This window comes from Pseudorasbora parva, chromosome 2 (assembly GCF_024679245.1).
Source record: "Pseudorasbora parva isolate DD20220531a chromosome 2, ASM2467924v1, whole genome shotgun sequence".
NCBI classification, from domain to species: Eukaryota; Metazoa; Chordata; class Actinopteri; order Cypriniformes; family Gobionidae; genus Pseudorasbora; species Pseudorasbora parva.
This window is the reverse complement of record NC_090173.1, coordinates 19,016,111-19,041,872: the sequence shown is the minus strand read 5'-3', so window position 1 is coordinate 19,041,872 and position 25,762 is coordinate 19,016,111. Positions and strand designations below refer to the sequence as shown.

At 37.0% G+C, this 25,762-nt stretch overlaps 1 protein-coding gene and 1 long non-coding RNA gene across 6 annotated transcripts in view; one reads left to right on the top strand and one right to left on the bottom strand.

Moving 5' to 3' along the window:
* spag9a (sperm associated antigen 9a) overlaps nucleotides 1-25,762 on the top strand; it is a 50,845-nt gene that overhangs the window by 12,879 nt on the left and 12,204 nt on the right. For 4 of the 5 annotated variants that reach the window (XM_067458274.1, XM_067458260.1, XM_067458268.1 and 1 more), the window contains 15 exons: nucleotides 3,257-3,416; nucleotides 4,876-4,966; nucleotides 5,799-5,920; nucleotides 6,957-6,968; nucleotides 17,157-17,214; nucleotides 17,300-17,452; nucleotides 17,684-17,738; nucleotides 18,398-18,528; nucleotides 19,139-19,195; nucleotides 19,294-19,458; nucleotides 19,600-19,729; nucleotides 20,260-20,349; nucleotides 20,615-20,767; nucleotides 22,232-22,403; nucleotides 22,964-23,185. In XM_067458274.1, the coding sequence (XP_067314375.1) occupies nucleotides 3,257-3,416; nucleotides 4,876-4,966; nucleotides 5,799-5,920; nucleotides 6,957-6,968; nucleotides 17,157-17,214; nucleotides 17,300-17,452; nucleotides 17,684-17,738; nucleotides 18,398-18,528; nucleotides 19,139-19,195; nucleotides 19,294-19,458; nucleotides 19,600-19,729; nucleotides 20,260-20,349; nucleotides 20,615-20,767; nucleotides 22,232-22,403; nucleotides 22,964-23,185 (1,771 nt within the window). Of the gene's footprint in view, nucleotides 1-3,256; nucleotides 3,417-4,875; nucleotides 4,967-5,798; nucleotides 5,921-6,956; nucleotides 6,969-16,966; nucleotides 16,997-17,156; nucleotides 17,215-17,299; nucleotides 17,453-17,683; nucleotides 17,739-18,397; nucleotides 18,529-19,138; nucleotides 19,196-19,293; nucleotides 19,459-19,599; nucleotides 19,730-20,259; nucleotides 20,350-20,614; nucleotides 20,768-22,231; nucleotides 22,404-22,963; nucleotides 23,186-25,762 lie in introns of all 5 variants that reach the window. The other variant, XM_067458281.1, reaches the window with a different exon arrangement.
* LOC137093477 (uncharacterized) lies at nucleotides 11,828-13,825 on the bottom strand. The gene is made up of 3 exons (XR_010908470.1): nucleotides 13,726-13,825; nucleotides 12,713-12,764; nucleotides 11,828-12,265 (listed from the first exon to the last, which is right to left on the bottom strand). It is a non-coding gene; the product is annotated as an uncharacterized lncRNA (long non-coding RNA).

Here is a 25,762-nt window from a genome sequence, read left to right as displayed (position 1 = left end):
TCTAATAGTCAGAAAGTCTGTTCACAGAACCATGTGTGGTGTTTTAGCTGCATGCAACTACAAAGATGTAGAAAGTCCAGATTTAGAATACATGCTAAATAAAAAGAGCATGTTAAAATGATGTTTAGTTATCAATAATCTAGGATGTGGTTGCATACAGCTAACGCATGCTGTTGATTTCACGGTCACCGCATGCCATTTCAGTTTCATGCTCTTAGATCTCATTTTTCATTCACTCTTTTCTTACATTGTGTTTTTTTAATATCTCAATGGTAGCTGAAAGTGTTGCTTGTCTATAGTTTTTAACACGCATTGTAGCGTTTATGTACTTTTTTTAACCTGTGTTGGTGAATGCTACTTTTAAATTACATTGATTTCTTTACTCTTCTTGAAAATAACTCTGTTGCATTGTTTTGAAGAGTGGAAAGGGAAGTTATTATTTTGGCTAAAGTGTTTGGGTATTTACAACATAAAAACGTTCGTTGATGAAAAGGAAGGAGGCGGGAACCGGCGAATGTTCAACAAAGACTTTTACTTCAAAATAAACAAACAAAACAAAAGTAAAACGGGCAGCCCCTCACGGACGACTGCCCGCACAAACATGATACAACATAAACAAAACTCAACAAAAAAAAACAGGCCTGGTCCTCCCTCGTCTTTCGCTGCCTTCAATCCTCCTTTTATGCTCCCGTTACTCGGCCGCGAGACGAGATTTTAGTAGGTTACAATACAGTTTAAATGTAAAAAGTTATGTTTTTATTAGGGATGCAACAATATGGTTAGTTCACGGTTCAATACATACCTCGGTTTTTAGCCACGGTTTTTGGATCGGTTTGGTTTTTTGCTATTCTATTCTTAGGAGGATAATTCTACTCTTAGGTTAAGGAGAAAAAATACCATTTTTTTATTGCATACTCTTCTTTATTGCATACTCTTCTTAAGAGTATACTCTTCAATACCCTTTCTTTATTTTACTTAAACGAATTAAAAAAAAACCTTACTTAAGCTTAAAACTTTACTTAAAAAACCTTGTACACATTCCTAGAGTATTGTATAAATATGAATAAATAAATGAAAAATTAAAACACTGCATAGTCTTCAATATACATTGATTAAAATGTTTTTTTTTTTAATTCAAGAGCAGTGAGTGATTTTCTCTTTGTCTTTTGTTGTTTTATTAACATAATTTTAGAGGTGAACTGTCCCTTTAAGGACAAGTGTTCAATAGGCTTCGCTGCTGTCAATTTAAGACCTGCATGCATCTCATATACAGACACACGCGATTTTACTTTCACTTTGCATAACCGACTGTGTTTATATATTTTAACCTTGTGTGTATTTGACGGTATTAGCGCAGTAAGACTACTTAGTCCAGTAATCACGTGTGTTTGACAGGTCTTTAGTGTTAGAACCGGCAAGGCTTTAAAATGCATGCAAATAAGGAACTTTGGTGATTGTGAATTACTGAAGTGTATAGCTAGCTATATAACTATAACTATAAGTATAACTCTCTGACACCAGCATTTCAAGTGCGGCTAAACACCCCCTAACTTTAGTGCATATGATTGGATATTTGCTCATATAAGCGCATAGACTCTAAGAGAAATATAAATAATTAATTAAACTGATTTTAATTAATAAAGCAAAACTGGAAAAAAAACGCAATTCACAAGAGCGTATTGAACCATGAATGCCTTACCGAATGGTTCAATATTATATAGAGAATTGTGGCATCCCTAGTTTTTATATAATTTAGTTTCCTGTAGATTACTTTTTAAGTCACCGCGAACTGGGAGTTACTTCAATATTATGTCGTACTTTCTGAGTGAAACGGATATTGAATGAGGAGAATAGAGGGCGTGGCTTGTTTTTTCCCGCTGGGAATTGATTGGATCTAGAAAAGTATTCGGCTCGCTGTCACAGCTCGCAACAGACTGACAGTTGGAGGGGATGTTCTACCCGAGCTGTCAAACTGACGTCATCTGAGAAGGGGTAGTACTTTTTCAGATTTTGATCAAAGATTAAAACATTTTTGGTTTCACTTTATTTTGATGGTCCCTTTGACACATTCTGTTGACTATGAGTAAAATTGCACCTACATGTCAACTAACTCTCATTAGAGTGTTAGTCAAGTATTTGTAGACTAATGAGTCAGTTGACATGTTGGTGCAAAGTTACTTTTAGTTATAATCAACAAAATGTTCAAAAGGGGCCACCAAAATAAAGTGTTCTTTATTTATTTTTTATAATCAACTTGGGCAAATTGTTCACCACAAGACTAGTAATGTGCACTAGCAAAGCGTGCTGACTTTAACATGCTACCCCCAACACTTGGCTTTAATGTAGTTTTTCTTTTCTATAAATCACTGCATTTATTTCAGTTGTGTTGCATTCACAGCAATACCGAACCGAACATATTTCATCACTCATTATCAATTATTTGCGTTGTTTGAGGTGTTGTGTAAATGGTAAATGGTCTCTTGTGTGTTGTAATGTGTTTTTGTAATTGTATTTTTGTAGAGACTGGCCGATAACTGGTTTAGTTGATTTACATTTTTTGTTATGTTATACAAACAAGTTATTTATTCTTTAACATTGTTATGGTGTAAATAATAATTAAGCATCAACGTTACAGTATTTGACACTTTAACTTTAACTACAATTTTAAATGTGTATTCTAACAATTTAATCCAAGTTACAAAACAACTTTGCATGTGTAAAATGGCATAACAATCATTCTAACGATACACTTTTTTAATAATAATATTTTTTTCTGTTGTTTAAAAAGCATAAATGAAATGTTATTTGAAATCGGTTATGGATATCAGACAGTTAAAAATAATGAATAATAAATACATTTTATTAAATAATAATCTGTAACACCAGTTCTTTGTTGCATTGTAGTGTATCTTGTTGTAAGCTTTCTTACAGTAGCATCAATGAGATGTCAAGTGTTTTTCGTTTCCACACTTACACTGATTTATCTAGTTATTATTTGACACCAATTTATAATCCCCTTTTCAAATAAGTTTGATAACGTTAACAGTGCCAGCAGTTATGAATATAATGCATTATATTTTTCATTGTGTCTGTCCTGTGTGTGTTCGTTGATCTCACCTAGGGTGTTAGTTGATGTGCAGGGATAAACTGAATATCTCTACCTTTCTGTGCTTTCATGTTGTTCATGCTCTCCTCTGTCCTTGAGCTGTGACCTCTGACCTTCTCGTAATGATCATTGTGCATTGAATGATTTCAGGATGAGCTGTCTGACCTCAGCCAGGGGGGCTCAAAGTCTGTCACTCCCATGTCCACTACGGCCTCTGATCTGGCCCTGGACTCCCATCGAGAGGATGGAGACGGATTCTGGAAAAGCTCGGAGGTTCAGGCTGTTCCCGGCACCAGGAGCGTCTCTGCGGGTTAGACGCTCTTTTACTGTGGATGGAAAGCCTCAACAGAAGTATAAATAACTCTAAAATCGCTGAATGTTTTGCAAATGGTGCTTCAGTTACTGCTGTACACTACCATTCAAAAGTTTGGGGTTGGTAAAATGTTCTTTTGCTCACCAAGGCTGCATTTATTTGATCAAACATACAGTAAATCAGTAATATTTTGAGATATTATTACAATTTACAAGAACTGTTTTCTATTTTAATATATTCACATTTATTTGATCAAAAAAATATAGTAACGAACAGTTTTGTATTGTAATATATTTTAAAATGTAATTTATTCCTGTGATGGTAAAGCTGTATTTTCAGCATCATTACTCCAGTCTTCAGTGTCACATGATCTTTCAGAAATAATTCAATAACGACAATCCAACGCTCTCCATTGACTTTGTATTGCGTGAAGCGGTCGCCTTGTCGTTTTAGACTTATTACAAAAAAACAGAACAATGTCTAAAAGCTGATATGTGACAAGGTGTGCAACAAACAAGCTAAAAAACACAAAACTTAGTTATTATTTGCTGTCGACCCCAAAAAACCAAGCGTTTGAGGAGATAAAAGTGGATACAGGCAATAAGACGTGAAGCTTCAACAGGAAGAATGGGTCAATTTGGGATCCTGACACTCAGTATGTCTCAGTATGTCTACATGTGCAGTAAACATTTGATCAAATATCCAAATGTCAGTTTTATATATTATATTTCCTGTCGCTGATTACTTTCCTCTCCAGTGGGCGTAGTTCTCAGTGTAATATGTCCTGCTCTGTCTCATTCACTTTTATGTTTTTAAATGCTTGATTTTTGGGCAGCTTATAAACACTTTTTTTGGGTCTGTTTGTTAGCTTGTTTTCTGTACACCTTGTCACATATCAGCTTTTAGACATTGTAAGTTTTTTTGTTATAAGTCAGAAATAATAAAGAGGCCGCTTCCTGCAATAGAAAGTCAATGGAGACGGTTGGTTTGTTTTCCCCACCAGTGGGCGTGTCTTTCAGATTATGACGCGTGTCGCTCTGTCTCTATGCTGCGTGGAGTCAACCAATTAAAATGCTGCGAGAACTCGACCAATCAGCATGCTCAGCGCCCAAGTCCCACCCCTGAAAGTTTATGAACTTTGAAAAGTACTGCCTCGTGAGTAGGGACTTTCTGAGGGGGGACTTTGTTTACCCAGAACTTAATTTAGACCCTGGTACGTGCAGTCGAAACACACCTAATACCACCCTTAAGTCAATAGTTCATGAGGAAGGTTCCTACAGTGGAAACGCAGCTATAGTGTATCAGTGAAAAAGAAGAATTTCACTCACTCTTGAGTTTAACTTTACTATAAGTAATATGATACAAGTATACTTGTATATTGCAGATCACATGTTAAAAGTATTGAGTCCCCAGAACAAGACAGACAAATATGTAATTGTCCATTCTGATTATTCAGGTCTGGCTGATAACGAGGAGAAGTCAGATGTTCAGGCCATTATTGAGTCCACCCCAGAGCTGGACATGGACCTCGGATATAAAGGTGCAAGGTAACCAACTCTAACTAACACTGTGTCTGAAACATTTGAATGTGTCTTTGATGCCCAGAAATGCTGTTTAGGTAGGCAGTGTACTAGGTTTTGATAGACATGACCAGTGTTGGAGTAACACATTACAAGTAATCAGATTACTTTTTTGGTGTAATGAGAAAAGTAAAGCAGTACTTCATAAATGTAATATTTGAGTTTTTTAAAAAAGTAATGCACATTGCTTTCAATTTGAATGAATTTACTTAAACATTTCTTAAACTGCTAAATTAAAATGATCACTCTTCTCCATAACATAGTCATTTAGACATGCGCTCTCATGTGTGTGCACTGTGCAGGAACAGAGAAAAAGTACAAAATTAAGAAAACAAATTACTTTCAACTTTCATTTAACCTATAATATTAAGTCACCATTTTATGGCATACTTAGCTCTAGGGGTCAGGAAATATTCTAAGTGCTCAGTCTATATCATACAGATACACCTTCATTTTCTATTCTATACTATTTTGTTGAATGCATTACTGCTTTAAACACTTGCGAAAAAGCGCTTCTCAGTCAAAAATCACACCGCAAAGCCTGGAAGAGAGCGAGCCTCAGTCAGGTGAGATAAAGAAACTCAAAAGTAACATAACATTACTTTCTAATGTAATGTAATCAGTTACTTTTTAAGGGAGTAATGTAATATTGTAACGCATTACTTTTAAAAGTAACTTTTAAAGCCTCAGTTTAATAGGATTCTCTGAACTGAGTAACTGCAGTGTTACCCTCTCAGGTGAAGTCCAATGCTGGCATATATCTAAATGATGTAACATGCTTGTTGCTGATGTGTTGAAGTACCCCGACCCGAGGGATCGAGAACATGGCATTTGACCGCAACACAGACTCTCTCTTTGAAGAAGTGTCGTCAGCAGGCACAGGTTTGATTGGAGACGTGGATGAAGGAGCAGATCTGCTGGGTGCGTTTATTGCTGTTCACTTTCAGATGTTATCAAGAGAAATGCGTGTTAAAGAAACATATGACATTTTTACCTGAGCTCGAGTTTTATAAACAATAATGGGTTAGTTCACCAAAAAATGTAATTGATGTCATTAACTCCTAACTCTGATGTCGTTCCACACCCGTAAGACCTCCGTTCATCTTCAGAACACAGTTTAAGATTTTTTATATTTAGTCCGAGAGCGTATCTAAGTGTATGCACACTATACTGTCCATGTCCAGAAAGGGAATAAAAACATCATCAAAGTAGTCCATATGGGACATCAGTCAGTTCATTAGAATCTCTTGAAGCATCGAAAATACATTTTGGTCCAAAAATAACAAAAATTACGACTTTATTCAGCATTTTCTTCTCTTCCTGGTTTGTTTTCAGTCCTCAAATAAAGATTCAAACGGTTTTGAATCAGCGTATTGATTCATGATTCGGATCACCAATGTCACGTGATTTCAACAGTTTGACACACGATCCAAATCATGAATCAATACACTAATTCATAACCGTTCAAATCTTTATTTGAGGTTTGATAACAAACGTGGAAGAGAAGACAATGCTGAATAAAGTCGTAGTTTTTGTTATTTTTGGACCAAAATGTATTTTCGATGCTTCAAGAGATTCAAATGAACTAACTGATGTCTCATATGGACTACTGTGATGATGTTTTTATTCCCTTTCTGGACATGGACAGTATAGTGTGCATAGACTTAGATACGCTCTCCGACTAAATCTAAAATATCTTAAACTGTGTTCTGAAGATGAATTGTGAACGGTGGGAAGAGGTCTTACGGGTGTGGAACGACATTAGGGTGAGTCATTAATGACATCAATTTCATTTTTGGGTGAACTAACCCTTTAAATGTGTGTCGTTTTCCATCATTATGAGATGAGCTCTGTGATACAGTGTCACAGTCCCATTATGCTCTGTTCTGCATGTTAAACTGACCCAGATTTCTCTCTCCATGCCCTGTTGTCCTGTTCCTCTTCCCTCTAACCGCAGTGGAGTACTCCGGTGTGTATGACATCCTTGCTTCTTTATGTCAGTGTCCTCTGTTTCACTTAGCATCATTCTTAGCATCTTAATCTTCCATTCATATTTTTTCACACTTTCCCCTTTAACTGGATCATACAGCAAATAAATGGTGCCAGCCATATGGGTTTGGACTAAAGCAGAAACGTGCTATGAACATTTTTACCTACTGTCCTTATTTTTAACTAAATGTAGCACAGTGCTAGTGTTAGTCCTACGGCCACACAGAATCTGCCGACGGTTTCACATTTTCTTCAGCAATTATTATAGAACCATATTTACATATAATAGGGTTTGTTAAACAGGGCTATGTATATATTTACAGTATATACAATTTATAATAACTGTTTTCTATATGAATTTATGTTAAAATGTAATTCCTGTAAAACTGTATTTTCAGCATCATTACTCCAGGCTTTAGTGTCACATTACCCTTCAGAAATCATTCACATATAAGGATTTGATGATCAAGAAACATTTATTATTATTATTAGTGCTAAAAACAGTTGTGTTGTTTAATATTTTTGTGACAACAGTGGGAAATCTTTTCAGGATTCTTCGATAAGCAAAAACATTATAAAGATTTTGAACATTATAAAGGTCTTTAATGCCACTTTTGATCAATTTAATGTGTCCTTGCTGAAAGGACTAATTTCTTTAAAGAGCATATTGCAGGTTAAATTTTTTTTGAGATAAACATATAACCTTGTATGAAAATGCCATATGAAAAGGTAATGCAGGATGTAAAATGTTTTTAAAAGACATAAGAGCACAAATTTAGCAGATAAAGTGGCCGTTTCGTTCAAGTACCCCAGAGTGCAGTCTGGACGATGGGGCGGGGCGACACGTGTCGCTCCGCCCACATGCAATTTCATTGGTTTACAATACAACAAATCTTATTGGCGTAGACGCTTCAAGCCTGCGCATGCGCATTCCTTAATGTGCGATTTTATGAATGAACCACACGGAATAGATTCACATATTGTTTTAAATGAAACAAAACGCAAAAACGAGCGCTTGGTGACGGTACCTCCGGCATAATTAAGGCTAATAAAGCTGTTTAACATTTGGCTTCTTCATTAGGGTCGGTGGATCAGCACAAACCCGGATTTTACGCAAATGATAATTAATTATTAACTGTAGTAGTGTTGGGCGATATGCCTAATTTTCCAATCGTCATATCGTCAGCCTGTGAGATCGCCGATATGCGATCTTATCGCGTCGGGGCGGAGCATTCAGTGGCATAACTTTGTTTTAAAAAGTGGGTGGGACAGTCTCACGAAAATGCGTATAGTAGGCCTACGAGTGTGCAATCTCGTGGAATGTATACGTCAAAATGAGCTTTGGCTTACAAATGGTAGGCTACGCAGTTTTTTGTGTGCATATGATACACACTTTATGGCGTATTATAAGGGGATGCATCTAAACACAATATAGCGTTAGTGTCCAGATTTTTCACGTGAATAAAGGCATAGATTTGCACACTTTAAATCCTCGTATTTTTCTCATTAAAACCGAATATCATCAGTGATTGTACATGAAGAGCAGGGACAGTTTTTGTGCATTTTGTTTCGTGATTTTACCGGAACGAATACAAAAGTTAGATTAAAGTGCTCTGCACATGCACGAGCCACGAGAGAAATCTGCAGCACTGAAAACAGCGGCAACGAGCGCCGGATCGCCTCTTATTTAACAATCGAAATGATGCTCTTCTAGTTAACCAGATGTGTTGTGTTTGTATTATTTAGGTTCATCCGTGAAGCAATCCGTGTGCAACTGGTCGGCTGTTGCATACCACAAACACAGCATTTATTCATTATTTTTTATTTAAAATTCAAAAGTTTTTACTGAACATGGCTCGTCACTAGCCTACAGCATTTTATTCAATTAATTTATTCATATTTAGATTTAGCTTACACAAGTGGCAAAACATTTAAACATAGGTTATAGCCTAAATCACACACATTTTAAATTAGAAACTTACAATAGGCTATTCAAAAACAGCCGACTCTCGTCTTTTCTTTCGTTTTTAAACCTTTTAAAGGAAATCCTGCAGTCTCGTTTCCTTGCTTAACTTGAGAAAAAAAAGCCATGTGTTGACTTTGAAACAAGAGTAGGCCTATATTTTAAATTATACAATTTAAATAATAGCCTCCGTCAATAGCCTACCTGTTTATTTTAATGCGAACAATGTTCTACCACTTTAATGCAGCAACGCAGCGCAGCAAAAAATAGCCTCGGTACGAAAACGATCCGTGCACTGCTGCAGACGCACCGCTCCTGGAACGGACTGACGGACAGCATCCGCGTGCAGTATGAAAGTTGTCATCCGTTAACATGGGTAGGCTACGGAAAAAAATACGCACCGCACACGCACTGCAGACGGAGTATGTGTGAAACGGGCTCCATCGGAACGTGTGTTCAGTGCAGCGGGCAACATACTCCCCACCGCAACCTTCTCAAACCAGCTGGTTTTCTTTATACAAAAAATTTTTGGGAATAGATACCTGAATTGCATAACAATAATTGTTGTCTTAATTGTTTCTGGCCTTGTGTTTGTTTTAGCAATAAGTTCATTCGAGTAGCCTATACATTTGAGGTGATTTAATTGTTTTGCCGTTTTATTTGAGTTCTTTCATTGTGTTTTTTATTTATTAAAGCCTATTTCGTTATTTATTATTTTTAGGCTACCGTCAACCTGGTGTCACAGCCTGTCTATTTTAATAAACTATTTATTTCTGTAGCCCATACAGCGGGCAAGGGCTAAAACACATTATTAGAAAATACATTGTCTGCTGACATTTAAGTATTTCACTGCACTTTAACAAGAAATCTTAGCTTAACGGCCAGTGCAATATTTTTTGTTCATTGTTGTTCCGTCGTTAAGTCGTTTGAAATAAAGCTGCTTTTACTTTTTGACTGATTGCTCTGTTCAAATGTATAGGCTATAGCCTATAATTATAATATAGCAATTTGTTATTGTATTATTATAAGTATAAAATAAATGTACATTTATGAAAAAAAATGCTTTAGCCTGATGATGATGATGATGATGATGCCGTTTTCGCCGTGGCTTATGTGAATTTGTGAATATAGGGCTAGGTTGATCACCTTGCAATTAAATTCTGAAACTATGTGGTTTTTTCGTCTTTAAAAAAACATTTTTTTTCACTGAAGAGTAACTCATTTTTACATTTTAAAAGCGTGTGGTGTTGCACTCGCAGTATATATGCGGCACGTAGCCTGTGAGTGCAACACCACGCGCTTTGATGTTGATGTGAATAGTAAGGCTAAGCAGAATAAGTACAATTATTGTAATGATGATGATAATAATAATAATAACTATGATCATAATATTTTCATTTAATAATAATTTTTATTTATTTATTATATTCATGGGGAACGAGCCAAATATCGCCTTGAAATCGCCAACAGCTTCAGCTTTCGGCGATCTCTCTGCCTATCGTCGATACACGATACTATCGTCTATCGGCACAACCCTAAACTGTAGTATTGGACACCTCCGAACACAAACGGCTAATTTTAGTTTAAAGCATGACCAATCGTTTAAACGAGATTGTTGTCCAATTGTATAAAGTGCTAAAGCGGTATAAAGTCTTTCCCTGTTAATAAAATATGTGGGGCTATGTATCTGTCTAATTTATAGTTTTAAAGGTCCATATTTTATTGTAGGACTAAATAGCTAAGTGTCAACGGGTTAACATGTGACAAATTAGATATTAAAAATCCATTTATTTATCTTCCCTCGCATTGTGCATGCTATAATCTGTGTACAAACGGGATGAAAATAATTTTCACTCCTGTAAATCTGTGCAACACTACCCGAGGACTTGCAGTAAATACCAAGAAGAGAAGTGATAGAAACATTTATTGCAATACGCATTTGAGCACATAAATACCCACAAAGAAGTTACACCGTGTGGAATATATTAATAATAGATTTTCATATATTAAAATGACTTAAATCAAAATAGCTTGGCACCTTATTAATATTTTTATTTCCTTTATGTGTGAATAAGTTTAGCTATACATATGTTAATAGAATAATTTGCAATATATGTGCATATTTTATTTTCTAATATATGTTAATATATTAGTTTTCTATATATGTAAATCTTTTGAATTATATATTAATGCAGCAGTTTAATATATTTCACATAAGTGTGCCTCCATATATGTAAATATTTTCATTTTATAAACATCATTAAATTTGTAATGAAAAAGTCAAAATTTCATATTTTCCAGACAATGCAAAAGTGTTGACCCAATGGATAAAATCAAAATTTGTCTGCAGAGAACACACGCTAAACAACAATAGTTTGTGATTTTTATTGATGTTAACAAAAAGTAAAAGTACAGAGAGCATATATAAACTTAACTGCACAAAAAAATAAAATTTTGCAAATCCAGACACAAACAGACTTTAACTCAAAATACAAAGCTTTAATGTAAACTTGGATTTACAATAGGCCAGTCTCTTTCCTTATAATTGAGTGTGTGCGCCGATTTCACTTTCCCGTTGGGACACGACCCTTAGCTGGACTGAGTGGCAAAACATCCTGGAGCAGGGCTGACTTTAATAAGAGAAATTACAGAAATGGGAGCAAAACAAGCTTCTTTTTTTCCTGAAATTATTTAAATGTATTTGGATTCAACAGTGATTATTACAACTCGCCAAAGAACCAGTGTTTGGCCAGGAATTGGACTTTCAGACATTTATATGTACCTGATTCCAATGACGGGGAAATATATAAAGCAAAGCCGGTTAACACTTTATCTGCTAAACAAATACCGTACTATACAGTTTAGGTAGCTCTAAATCCAGATGATTATATAATCGTCATATTACGAGTTGTCAATACAGTATATGACCTAGTATATGATTTTAGCCCAAAATTTTACATATCTAACATAAAATGTTCTGATGTCTGGATTCAGGTTGTTTCTGAGAATAGCAGCAATTAATTTGTTTGTCTTTCTGTAGCTTTCGGAAGGTTGTACAAAGATTGCTCTGATTTATTGTTGAATGTGCAGTCAACTGTATCTATTTGTACCTAACCCTTTCCCAGATGTGTTTTGGGTGTTGCGCTGTTTTTGCAGCATTCACGCTGAACACCAATCCTGCCACTCAGTGTTTTTGCCACTCAGTTGGTGTAATACAGTAACATGCCGTCTACTGGGACATCATGTGTATACTCTTATATTGGAACCTCAGTTCTACCAAACTGTTGCCTTCTCATGCCGTTCTATGGCAGCATCTGAAACAAGAAAGAAGATAAAAAAATGTTGCATTAGTCAGTGGCCACTTGAGGTAGTTGTGATTAAGTTATTTGTTGCATTCTGCAAGTTTCATAGCTTAAAACATCCTCCTCATTATAAACAAAGCATTGATTTAATCCAAAAATGGATGTTGCAGGATCTGTAATTATATTAGCACGAGACTGCTTCCAGAGCAAGACATCAATAAATACTATTTTGACAAAGAGAACTGATTGTCTCCTCTCCAACAAAGCTGGGGTGTTCTGGTTCAATATGGCTGTTGTCGTGTCATCAAGGTGGATGATTAGTGGTGGAGGAGATTCCCCCCTTCCATATGTAAAGCACTTTGAGTACCCAGTAAAGCGCTATATAAATAACTATTAAAAAAAACATAACCCCAAACTTTTGAATGGTACTAGTGCATGTTTGAGATTTTACATACGTACCGGTACATAGGACCTCTGAGATTGGACCTGCAGTCCATCAGCATGGAATCATCTAGAAAAATAAAAATGAACAATTTGTCAAAGTGCCAAAAAAATATTGTTTAAAATGTCAGTTTTAAAAGAAAAAAAATGCATGTTTTTTTATATATTTTTTTTAGGTTTACTAATTTAGTATTGTTCATTCAGTGTCACTGTACATACTGTTTGACATTTGGATGTCAAAGCCGTCTTAAAATGAGTAATAAGATATATATATATATATATATATATATATATATATATATATATATATATATATATATATATATATATATATATATATATATATATATATATCATTTTCATAAGAAATTTACAGATGCAAAGTGATACAGGTAAATGTTGTGAAAAAAAAATATATTAACTTATTTAATTAGCTTTTTCAGTTCACCACCTGTATTTCTGTAAGGCTAAACCTTACAGTTTATGGATAGATGCTATATAAATGCTACATGTACAGCATTATCTACTGTGTTTGTGTACAAACTGTATTCGTAGTTTAGTGGCTTTCAATAATGCACATTCATATTATTGAATGTATTAAAGCTTTCCTTTGTTGTAGAGGTTTTTTCTGTCGCTCCTGAAATCACAGAACATTTTATCCATATTTGTTTACCATGAGAGACCAGAACAGGTTTCAACTACTTGGATTTTCGCACTCTGCGAGGTCCGTTAGGTTAAATACATGTGCTTATTGCTATCATCCATTGACAAATTTATCAGCAAAACCTTTACATAACTATCAAAACCTCTCATCTAAACATAAAATGTGATTAAACGTTCAAAAACAATAGTTAGCCTAAATTACGCCTTTTAAAAAATGTTAGTTCTGTTTTGCATATCTACTTCTTCAAAGACACTAACGTCACATTTCTATCAAGTAAATATAACATAGAATCGTTTCAATTAAAGGTAAGAAAAGTGTCAGGAACAGTAATGTGTATTACTTGTGTGATTTTATGGACTAAACTCACCTTAAAAGCGGCGAAAACAACAGCGAGAGCCGAAGTTTTACTGCATGTTTGTCGTTTCCCCACACAGATGCAGGTAGCTCGTAGGTAGATCATTTCTAAAGACGTACATAAAGGAATGCGCATGCTCAAGCGTCTACGCCAATAAGATTCGCTATTTTATAAACCAATGAAATTGGGTGTAGGCGGAGCGACACGTGTCGCCCCGCCTTAATGTGTCGCCCCGCCCCATCGTCCAGACTGCACTCTGGGGTTACTCGTTTCGTTGGCTGTTTGTAAAACCGCAGTTTTTTTCAACATCGCGTCATATTACGTCACGAGAGGGAGTCGTCTGCCAAGCTCTGCATTGGCTCAGTGCAGAATAGGTTGGTATTCTGTAGTAATCAGTGTATTTTCGGTAGTTTTTCTATTTAAATTTATTATTGTCATGGAAAATGATAGTGTCCAGCCTGTCAGGACATTGAGTCCACAGGTTTCCTAAAAAAAAAAAGTTAGAAACGCTGCATTGTGGCGTTTTGTGCAGGTGAAGAGACGGTACTTCACTTCTGCATCTGCTTTGACACGGTGGTGTGTGTGTGTGTGTTCACTTTACACCGCGGATTATCAGCGATATGATGAAGTTTAACATTGCAATACTCATGTAGTTAAAGGATAATATTAAATTATTAAATACTCACACGCAATGCTTCTTGGCTATTGTTTTTACATTAATCAATTTCAACATTGATTAATACAAAGTATGTAGGCTACATAAACACACATGCATAGTCTCACACTTTAAGAAAAAAGTCAGGAATTATGTGCTGATAATGTATATTTTATTCAAGCGTATACATCGTTCACTCAAATACATACTCAAAACGTCATACATTATCACACTATCGACGGTGAATCGGCACAAAATAAACCCATAACACAGAATGAGTGAATAAAGGATCACAATAACACGTTATACTGTCTGTGGCTCGGCCGCGGCGGAGTGTGACGGCCGGTCGCGGATCCGTCAGACGATCAGCTCGGAGAAACCGCGTGAACTGAGCACCGTAACTGAGGCGATCCGGGCGAACACACACACATACACACACACACACATACACGAGCGTTCGCGTTAAACAGAGACTGAAGACTCAAACCAGAGACTCAATGTTGCTGCTAGCTTTAGATAGAAAACATTACTTGTGTGCAAATGATTTGTTGAAAAGCATAGAACAGCAGCCTTTTCAACAGAAACAACCAGAGAGGGAGTGAGGGCGCATGTGCGTATGTATGTGTGGGTGTGTGTGTGTGTGTGTGTGTGTGTGTGTGTAAAAAGGCACTGTAATGGTTGCAGCAACTGAGCTATAGCATAATAATACTCATTATTATGAGTACGGCTTTAACATCTAATGTGGACGGCGAGTGTGACTTAAGCCAGATGGTCTGAACTTATTATTAGTTTCTGTTATTGGTATCAATACTCCTAGATGACCAATAGCAGCTTTGCGATTGCCTGATACATAATTATCTGTAAGTATTGTAATCTAAGCACAGTGTTAGCGTATAATGTTATGAGCCGACTCTCTCACCTGCTCTGTTTTCCACTGTTTCTCCTCACACAACAACTCAAATCCTCTCCTCTGATCGTTGTTCTGTCTAATCCTGGCCTGTCCCTTATTGTGTGTCATAATTGCATGGCTGTGGTCTGCCATATGAGTATTAATAAACATTTATAATTTCCTCAGCGTCCGAACTGCCATTGCGATCCATTGTTTTCCTATGGTTGAAAGTGACGGCACTCCCTCTCGTTATGTCACTTCCGGTTTGCGCATTTTTAGATGCGGAAGTAAAATTTTGTCACAAAAACGACTCAAAAAGCCTTATTAGCGTATTTACAAGTATATTTTAAAGAAATTCTAGGTCCTACATTATTTTTCTATACACTGACTCACTGGAGTCTCTAACCTGCAATATGCTCTTTAAAAGAAAATCGTACAAACCCCCGCCTTTTGAATGGTAGTGCATATATATAATTTTTTTTTAAATGGTATAAAATACATATTTTTTATCCAAAAAATATTGATCATCTGATGAGTCAACAGTTTTTAACCAGATAATTTAATGATAATGTGTATCATTACATGTTTTAAAGATTTAAAGGTGCAGTGTGCAATATTTATGAGGATCTATTGACAGAAATTAAATATACTATACATACATACATTTTATTACCTTATAAGGAGCCTTAGATCTCCATACACCACAGGTCTCCTTTCAGTGAGACAGTAAAATTAATCACTTTGCGTGACACACACTGTCTGCATCTGCAACAATAGCAAGTATGGAGGAGATTCAAGCTGTGCTGGTTTTGCTGGTTATGTATTGGTTTACTAAAGAGGTCATTAACAAAATGGTGGAAAAGAGCACTAGCGTATTCTGAAAGCTTGTAAAGCTAGATTTAAAATGACAATGTAAAAGTTATTATCAGCTATACGGACATTGGCTGTGAGATGGCTGAGACGATCGCATGCCCAAAGAACAAGACTGATACTTACTGAGCACAGAACGAACATCGCAAAAGATTTTTAAATATGCCGGTTGAAATAAAATGCTGCGTGAACTCAATCAATCAGCATGTTCAGCGCCCAAGTCCCACACTCGAAAGTTCCTGAACTTTGAAAAAGTACTACCTTGCAAGCAGGGCTGTTTGGAGGGGGAAATATTTACCCAGAACTTCATTTAGACCCCTGGTTCCTGCGTTTAAAACACACTGAGTACCCAGCCCAAAGTTCCTGTGGTGGAAATGCGGCTTAAGTGTTTCAAAAGGGAGGGGTGTGCGTTGGGCTTGTTGCAATTTGCAATCTCACCACTAAATGTCACTAAAGTTCACACACTGCACCTTTAATATTTCAATTTAGTCATAGTAGTCCCCAAAATAATTTTTTGTAGCTCAGAAATAATTGTTATACCCCCCAAATTACTTAAGTTGCCCAAGTTTTTGGCCTTTTCCCTTTTACAAACTCTTTGTTTGTAGCTGTCTTTTTGGGCAAATCATCCGTAATATTAAATAAACTGGGCATGGATTCTGTGTGGGCCTAGTCATATAGCTAATCTAAATGTGGTAGAATAGTCGTGCTGATCTGTCAGTAGACTCTCCACTCTTTCCAGCATCTCTCTTGGTTTTTCTGTGACCTGTTAACTCTCACCTCACAGCTGTCCATTCCTGTTTCACTCTCCATGTGTCTGTCTCTCTGTCGAACACATGCAGTGCATGCGCTTTCACACCCAAGTCTTTCCGGTAAGACCATTCATTTGGCCTGTCCAACCTAAAAACACAGGGCACATAAAATTCACCTCAAACATTTAGTGTTTTTGAACAGTGTTTTTATTATTGGATCATTGCAGCTGTCACCAGTTTGCCTCGGTTTTTCTGTAATCATTTGTGTTGTATTTTGCAGGCATGAGTCGTGAGGTGGAGAATCTTATTCAGGAAAATGTGCAATTGCTTGAGACGAAGTGAGTCAATTTGTTTGCTTTTTATAGTTTATTTGTCTTTCTTTCTGTGGCTTTGATGTTGACACCATATTGTTTGTGTGCACAGAAATGCGCTGAACGTGGTGAAGAATGATCTGATCGCTCGTGTGGACGAGCTGTCCTGTGAGAGAGAGGTTCTTCAAGGGGAGCTGGATGCGGTTTTGCAGGCCAAAACCAAACTAGAGGAGAAAAACAAAGAGCTGGAGGAGGAACTCAAAAAGTGAGTCATTGTTTTGTCCAAATAATAAGCCAAAGGGGTGCATTTATATGCAGTTTTCAGGGTGTCATGCAGTAGTCGAATAAATCAAACATGACATATTCAGGTTAGCAGCCACAGATTATGTTTTTTACATTAATATGTGTCTTTTTCATAACATGCTACTTGGACTATGTAATTAAATGTGTAACTACCCTGTACAATTGCACTGAAAATGAGAATATTCATACACAGAGTGAAAGCGGAGACAGAGGTGGCCAAACAGAACAATAATAAAGAAGAAGATGAGGTGAGTAGTATTATTTAAATATTATCACAACAATTATACACTACCGTTAACACGTTTGGGGTCAGAGGATGCAATAAATTGATCAAAAGGGACAGTCATTCATGATTTCATGATGTCAAATAAATCCTGTTTTTTAAACTTTCTCTTCATCAAAGAATCCTGAAAGATCAGAGTTTCCTCTAAAATATTAGCAGCACAACTGTTGTCAACATTAATAATAATCAGAAAAGTTTATTGAGCATCAAACCATCATATTATGATTTCTGAAGGTTCATGTGACACTGAAGACTGGAGTAATGATGCTGAAAATACAGCTTTACCATCATTTAATTTGGAATAATATTTCACAATACCGGTATTACTGTTTTAATCAAATAAATTCATCCTTGGTGAATTTAAGAGATTTCTTTCTTTCTTTCTAAACCATTAATAAATCTTACTGAGCTTTTGAACTATATATATATATATATATATATATGGTTTTGTGCAGAGTATAATTGTTTGTCTCAGCAATTGTTGGCCTAACTCTCCAAAGTATATTCATTTTACATTTAAGGTGACTTGTTCCACTGCTAGTTTATCATAATATATTATTATATTTAATACAAAAAATGACAGCTAATACATGTTAAAATACCTTCTTCATCGGGTTTCCACAGAGCGATGTGCCCACAGCTCAGAGGAGAAGGTTCACACGTGTGGAGATGGCTCGAGTCTTGATGGAGCGAAATCAGTACAAGGAGAGACTAATGGAGCTGCAGGAGGCCGTCAGGTGGACAGAAATGATCCGGTAAACATTCACTCAACACAGTAGTGTAAATGAAGCATCTTTTATCTTTAAAGTGACCAATCACAAATGACTGGGCAACAGATCTGACCGATCAGAGCAGAGTAGACCAATCACAACCGACGTCAGAATCCTTTATCGAATCCTTTATCGATGTTTCAGACATTGAGAGAAAAGACGTGATGCTACATTGCATATTTTGTGAAAATGTAAATGTTTTTGACCTTATTGTAGCAGATTTTCAAAACACAACTAGAAACCTTTAAAATAGCATAGTTGGGGGAACTTTAATTTGTGCTCTACAATTCAAAATGAAACACAAATGCTCTTGTTTTTTGTTGTCCTTTTTAATTTTTTAATTTTATTTTGTCCAAAATTATAACGTATTTGTTAGCACAGCCAAGCAAACCACATTTTATGATGCTACTGTTTTGTAGTCAAACTGTTTGTTTATCTCTGCTGTCTTTAGTGTCTGACCAGACCATCTTTTTCACGCTCAGCTTGAGCTCTGTTCTCATACTAATTGTCAAAAAAAGTAGGCCAGTTTTTCTGGCTCATGAGCTAAAACCCCATGCCGCCACATGGAGACACATGATGTCTTGTTTTTCCACAGAGCTTCAAGAGAAAACTCTGAAGTTGCAGAGAAGAAGAGGTCAAGCATCAGGCAATTGTAAGACTCCTTAAAGTTCGTCCTCATTCATGCTAGTCATACAGATCACAAATGTGAGCTTGGCCTGTTCACATCCATCTCTCCATGTCCTGTTCCAGCTTCAGTCGCCTGTTCAGTTCCTCCAGTTCCTCAACATCCAGCAGCACGGCCAGAGGTTTACCGTCCAACGTCAAGTACAACCCACCCAGCATCATGAAAAAGAGCAACACCTTCTCCCAGTTCCCCAGGGAAAAGTCCAAAGCATTCGACTTCCTCAAAGAAGAGTAACTCTTCTCTTTTTTACCTTGTCAAACGCATTTCAAATGTTATGCCTGTTGAGAACCATTTAGATCTGGAAACATCATCTGAAGATCTTCTTGCCTGGCATCTCACAGTACTTGTTTTTTCTCTGTTTTTATAATTAGGGTGGACTCGAGTGGTTCTCTGTCCCGACGGGAGCAGAAGCGGGCTCAGTACCAGCATGTGAAAGCCCACATGCAGAAGGAGGATGGCAGGGTGACCGCACATGGCTGGAGTCTCCCGGGCAAATGCAAGGCAAGAGTCATACGTCTTGATGTATATATATATATATATAGTCACAAACAGCTTTTTAAATAGCAATTGGGCTGGCTTTGTTACACAAACCTACCAACCCTGCCCCTCAAATCAGTGCAAATAGCCCGACTTGTTGGCAAATGCTTTTTACACTAACTCTGCTCACTGACGTCAGACAAAAGGACGGAAGACACCATAAAGTTTTAAAGGGTGAGGCATAAAATTGATGCAAATCGACCCGAGGTTCGAGTCTACCTTTTGCTGAACTTACTCTAATCCCTTTTCCCATCGCTTATCAGATCAGAAAGACATTTATTTGCAATAAAAATTAAGACAATTTTCGAAAAAGTGGAAATAAAGTGTCAAACGCATGTTTATCAGTAGGGGTAGGGAGGGCTTTACTGTCCTTTGTTTTTATCGCATTAAGTACTATTTAAAAAAAAAAAAGCACTGCAACATTTGATTTGAATTTATTTGATTCCATATTTTCTAAATGTTCCACGTTTGTGCTGTTGTCCTGTTCTGTATAGGTTGCCAATGGTGGCCATGCAGAGAACAAAATAAACCTACCTGTTCCTGTGTGTCTCAAGCCACTGGAGCAGAAAGATGCTTCTATGAAGGTGAGGACTAGAATGAAGGTCATTTAGTGAGGAAAGATGATGAATTACTTGAAACCAGACCATACCTCTTTTACAGTCTTCCTGTGCAAATTTCGCATTACATTTTGCTTCAGTAGTTTTGTCTGTTGAGAAAAGAAAAAGAAAAAAAGTGCACCTACATGTATGAAGACTTGTTCAGGTTCACAAATTTTCACCAGACCTGACTTTGCTGATAGGAACTCAGCCTCTAATAGATGTATTTAATAGATGACTTCCCCCTGTGCAGCTCCTGTGTGCAGCTGGAGTGAACCTCTCCGGTGGACGGTCATGTGACGCGGGCTCTGGCGTTTCTGGTGAGGAGTCTACGGTGGAGACTGACACCTCCAAACAGAGGAAAGGCTCTCAGAGCAGCCTAGATCAGCCGGAGCAGGAACCTAAAGTAAAATATTTTGATAAACTTTTAAAAGGGGCCTTATCATGGAAAACATGGACTTGCTTGAAGTAAAAGAGCTTGTTGTAGAAATTACACAAAGCAAAGTTCAGAAATCATTATGGCCATGGCATCATGGCGGTTTATTAGCATATCGCCGCCAACATTTACAAATTCTGTTTCGAATGTAGAATCTTGGTGAGGGTACCGTTACTTATTTGAAATGCGAAGAGGCTAGTCGATCATAATAAAGATCATTTACATATAGAAGAGCAATACACATACCGAAAGGCGGAGTGGCACAATTAAAGAGAAACAGTTGGAAAATAGGCATTGAAAACTAAATGATTACTGGTTTTGATGTTAGAAATCTTGAATGACTTTGTAAGCAGATTTTAATAAATTAAATAGCTACTAAATTGTGGAATATGGGTCCTTTAAACTAGGCATTTAGGCTTTAATTTCCATGAAAATGGATCAGACTATGTAGTTTCCACCACCTGAAAACATAGAAAAAGTCGAAATACACACATAGTACAAAGTACACTGCAAAAAATGTTTTTCTTCCTCAGTATTTTTATCTTGTTTTCCAATATATCTAAATATATTTTAAAATCAAGATACATTTAGTTGAGAGGTAATATTAAGTCTTGTTTTCAGAAAAATGTATATACAAAAAATTGTGACCATGCTTAAAACAATAAAAAAATGTTTTTGTTGTTGTTGCTTACCCCAGGGGTTTTCAAACTGGGGTCCGGGGACCCCCAGGGGTCCTCCAGAAGGTTCTAAGGGGTCCCCAGAAAATTTCAGAGAATAAAAAGACAAAGCAAAAATGGATAAAGTCTACCAAACATTCAGTTTTATTCTAAATGTTTCTCTCCTCTCTTGCCATGTACATAGGCTACTTTTCCAGAATTTTAAATGTTTGCTTTGTATCTTTCTTCGGAGTCCCCTTTATCTCACTCACTGGGCTTGTAACGCAGTACGTAAGCTGCTTGCATACATTTATTGTACAAATAATTTTTCTTTATGTTTTTACATCCAACATTAAAGTAGGCCATAGCCAATTTATTAAGTTTGGAAACCATATTTTGTATTTATAATGTCACACAACTGATGTGTTTTTGTGTTTTAATTTAACAGTTTTAAATGTTTTTTCTTATGCCTAAATAAAAATAGATGGATTTTAGGAAGGGGGTCCCACATAAAAGTTCATCATACTTGGGGGTCCTTTGCATCATAAAGTTTGAAAACACCTGGCTTACCCCATTGGCAGACATTTTTGCCAGTGTAGAGTATAACTTGTTTGTCTCTTCGCCCTTACAATGTCAAGTCATTTTGCTATTTATTTAAGGATGTTTAAATATTTGTACTGAAAAACAAGACAAAATACAGAGGAAGAAAATCTGTTTTTGCAGTATGCTATATTTCCAGTATTAGCTCTCAATGCAGTGCTATTCTGTGTGTTGAAAGGAGCAGGAGCGGGAGCAGACGGTGTGTGTGCAGATGTCCAGTCGTGTTTGGATCTGTACGAGCACACACTCCTCTACAAAGGTGATGGTCATAGATGTGACGCGGCCCGACGACCTGCTGGACAGCTTCTATGTCTGCAACTCATGTGTGCTGTGTATCGCCAGTGTACCAGGTCAGAAGTGTACACTCTTTATAACACATATATATTTTGGCATGTCATCTTTTGTACATTTTCTTTGTCATGTTTCTTTCAGTCATAGGCATAAATAGTTTATTATTATATATTGATAAACAATTACAAAGTGTAAATGGTGTCATTGTGCTAGGGCTGTGTGACCAACACATTATTGTGATTTAAAGACATCTAGGCAAAAGTAACAAAGAGAACACAACTCTGAGACCAACTCAGACCTTTTTCAGTGTTCATACCTAAAGAGAGTGCATTGACTTCAACCTTGAATTTGGTCTCAAACCTCATTTTAGTCTACACTGAAATTACACTATTTAAGATATAAATTAAATTAAAAATGAATTAAAAATTACATGCCGATTATAGGACGATACATCTGTGCATTTCTAGTTTAGTTACTTGCAGATCATTTAATTAATCTAATAATAATTGTCCGATGAAAAAGGGAGTGGGAAAATAATTCACACAATTAACTCTTAGGAAGCAATTAACAGTACCATTTAAAATATGAATAATTATGTTTATTGTAATGTGATTTTTAGGAGTCTTGGAGACGGACTATCCCGCAGGGGAGGAGATTCCTCAGGACATGGAGGCGGGACCAGACTTTTTATTGGCCAGCAGCAGCTCTCAGGGCAGTGAGGGTGTGTTGAGTGACGTGTCTGCGGTGGGCTGCAGCGTTGAAGAGTCCAGCTCAGGATCTCAGACGGGCAGCACAGGGGTCAACGAACAGTCAGCAGAGCAGAGTCCTGCCAGAGGAAGTGGTACGAACCATTTGTAGCGCAGAACAAATAGTTCAGAATCGACATTTTTGGATAGTTGAGCTTTTTAAAGATTAAAAGTAAACTCCTTGCTAAAAAGAGAACTATGGGGATTTTTTAAGTTTATACCTTCGTAAATACTGTCTATAGAAAAAAAACCTAACCAGATTGGGTGCTTGCAACACAAAGCTGTTACGGTTCATGCTCAGAGCTCTCACTCAGTTAAAATGGCAGTTATAGGGGCATATACATAAAGAGTGTCTTTGTGCCTCTTTGAAAGTGTGCCTCCCAACTGGACTATTTACCTTTTTTTCCGGCTACAACTGAGTTTCCACGGGTCTTCAGCTTGAGACTTCAGCTAGCCGTCTAAAACTATTTAGGTGAATTTAAACAATGGCTAAGTGGCTAAAAGCATCTCGTTGTCATGTAAGGGACCTGTTCATGTTGGACAGACATTTTAATTGCATTTTGTGTCTGTAAAGAAGCACAAAGACACCCTTTACATCTATGCCCCCATAACTGCCGTTTTAGCTGAGGGGGGGCTCTGGGCATTAACTGTAATAACTCCGTGTTGCAAGCACCAATCCGCTTCGGCTTTTTTTACCATAGACAGTACTCAAAAGGTATAATAATCAGGATTAACTTAAAAATTAGAGTTCTCCTTTAACTGACACTTTGAAGTAGTGATTTTTTTTTTTTTTACTACGTCACGAAGCTTCAAAACATTTATGATTTATCTTTTGTTTCGAATCAGTGTTTCGAAGCTTGTTTCACAATTGCCAAGTCACAGGATTTTAGCAAACAAGGCTTCATAACGTCATTACGTTTTGAACCTTGGTTTCGAAACATTTAAAGGGGGGGTGAAACACTCAGTCTTTCACCACTCTCACTTTCAGTCAATCTCATGTCAATCTTGAGTACCTATAGAGTAGTATTGCATCCTTCATATCTCCGAAAAGTCTTTAGTTTTATTATATTTGTAAAAGAAATATAGGCTGTACCGAGTCTTTCCGGAAAAAACTGAGTGGCTGGAGGCGTATCGTGTGGGCGGAGCTAAAGAATGACGATCGCGAACAAATCGGTGACGTCCTCAAGCGTGGAGAAACCCATGGCTATCTCAGCTAATACAGATAATGATCCAGAATCAAATCTGAGGCAGAAATAAATTGAACAGGAGCAACATCAGGACGTCCGTCTCTGTGGTATGTACTGTATTTAGTGGCCTGTCAACATTTGTGTGTCTTTTTTATGAGGACATGATTCGGTTTATGGACTATTGTATGCGACTAGACCTTAGAGGTAGCAAGCAAAACGGTTTTGCACGTCAGACTAGTGTAACGTTATACAGAGAACACCAATGGTGACAATCGTGTCGTTTACTGATGTTTACTCAGGCGACGATAGCCAACAGCACACACATTTGAAGCAGTTTTACTCACCGGCTGCTTCCAAAGCATGATTTGGTGAAGTCCTGTGACAGCAGTGGCGTGTAAATCCACTTTGAGACGCGACTGAAACGATGTTGTGAAGCTTCCCGTCATTTCTGCGTTCAAATCGGTTCAAATGCAGCGCTGCCTTCCCGGAATGCTGTGCTGAAGCGTTGAAGTCGCTCGACGTCACCCATAGGAATAAAGTGGAGCGCGGCGCAACCATACCAGACGTGTTCACGGACGACTGGATCTGCACCTGAGAGCAGTGTTTACGGCCGTGCATTTCCTTTCTCGCTCTAGTGACGCGCGCGCGCACCCTACCGGGAGAAGAGCCCGTACGGCCCATACAAGGACCTTCCGCTCTATTAACGTCAAGTAGACTCATACTCGAAAAAAACTCTCCGAAACTTGTGAGGAACTGGAAGGAGTATTTTTAACACAGAAATTCTCTATCAAACGTCCAACATTAGTTTTTGAAACTTTGTCTATGTTTAGGATGGGAATCCAAGTCTTTAACAGTGTAAAAAGCTCAGTATGCATGAAACAGGATTTCACCCCCCTTTAAGAATTCATAAGGTTTGTCCCTAGCTGCTGTAGATTTGGTGAACCCAAGTATCTAATGATTTCAGCTGATCTCGGGTCAGTTTTATAGTGTAGGTTAATTTCAATGAATTTTAATGTTTGTAATAATAATTTTAATGTGTGTATAATAAAAAAAAGATAATGAGATTTAAAGGGATAGATCACTTGAAATTCCTGTTATCATTTACTCTCTCTCAAGTTGTTCCAAACATGTATGAATTTCTTTCTTCTGCTGCTATTTGAGTCCAAGCAGATCGTGGCCCCCATTGACTACCATAGTATTTCCCCCCCTACTATGGTAGTCAATGGGGCCCAAAATCTGCTTGTATACAAACATTCTTGCAAATATCTTCCTTTGTGTTCAGCAGAAGAAAGAAATTCATACGTTTGGAACAACTTGAGAGAGAGTAAATGATAACAGGAATTTACTTTTTGGGTGAACTAACCCTTAGATTGCTCCTACATAAAACGAGCACTACACATAATATAAGAACACACATCTTACAGAAACTTCATATTTAATGGTATTTGATTTTTCGTTGATTACATTTAAAAGATTACACTTTCA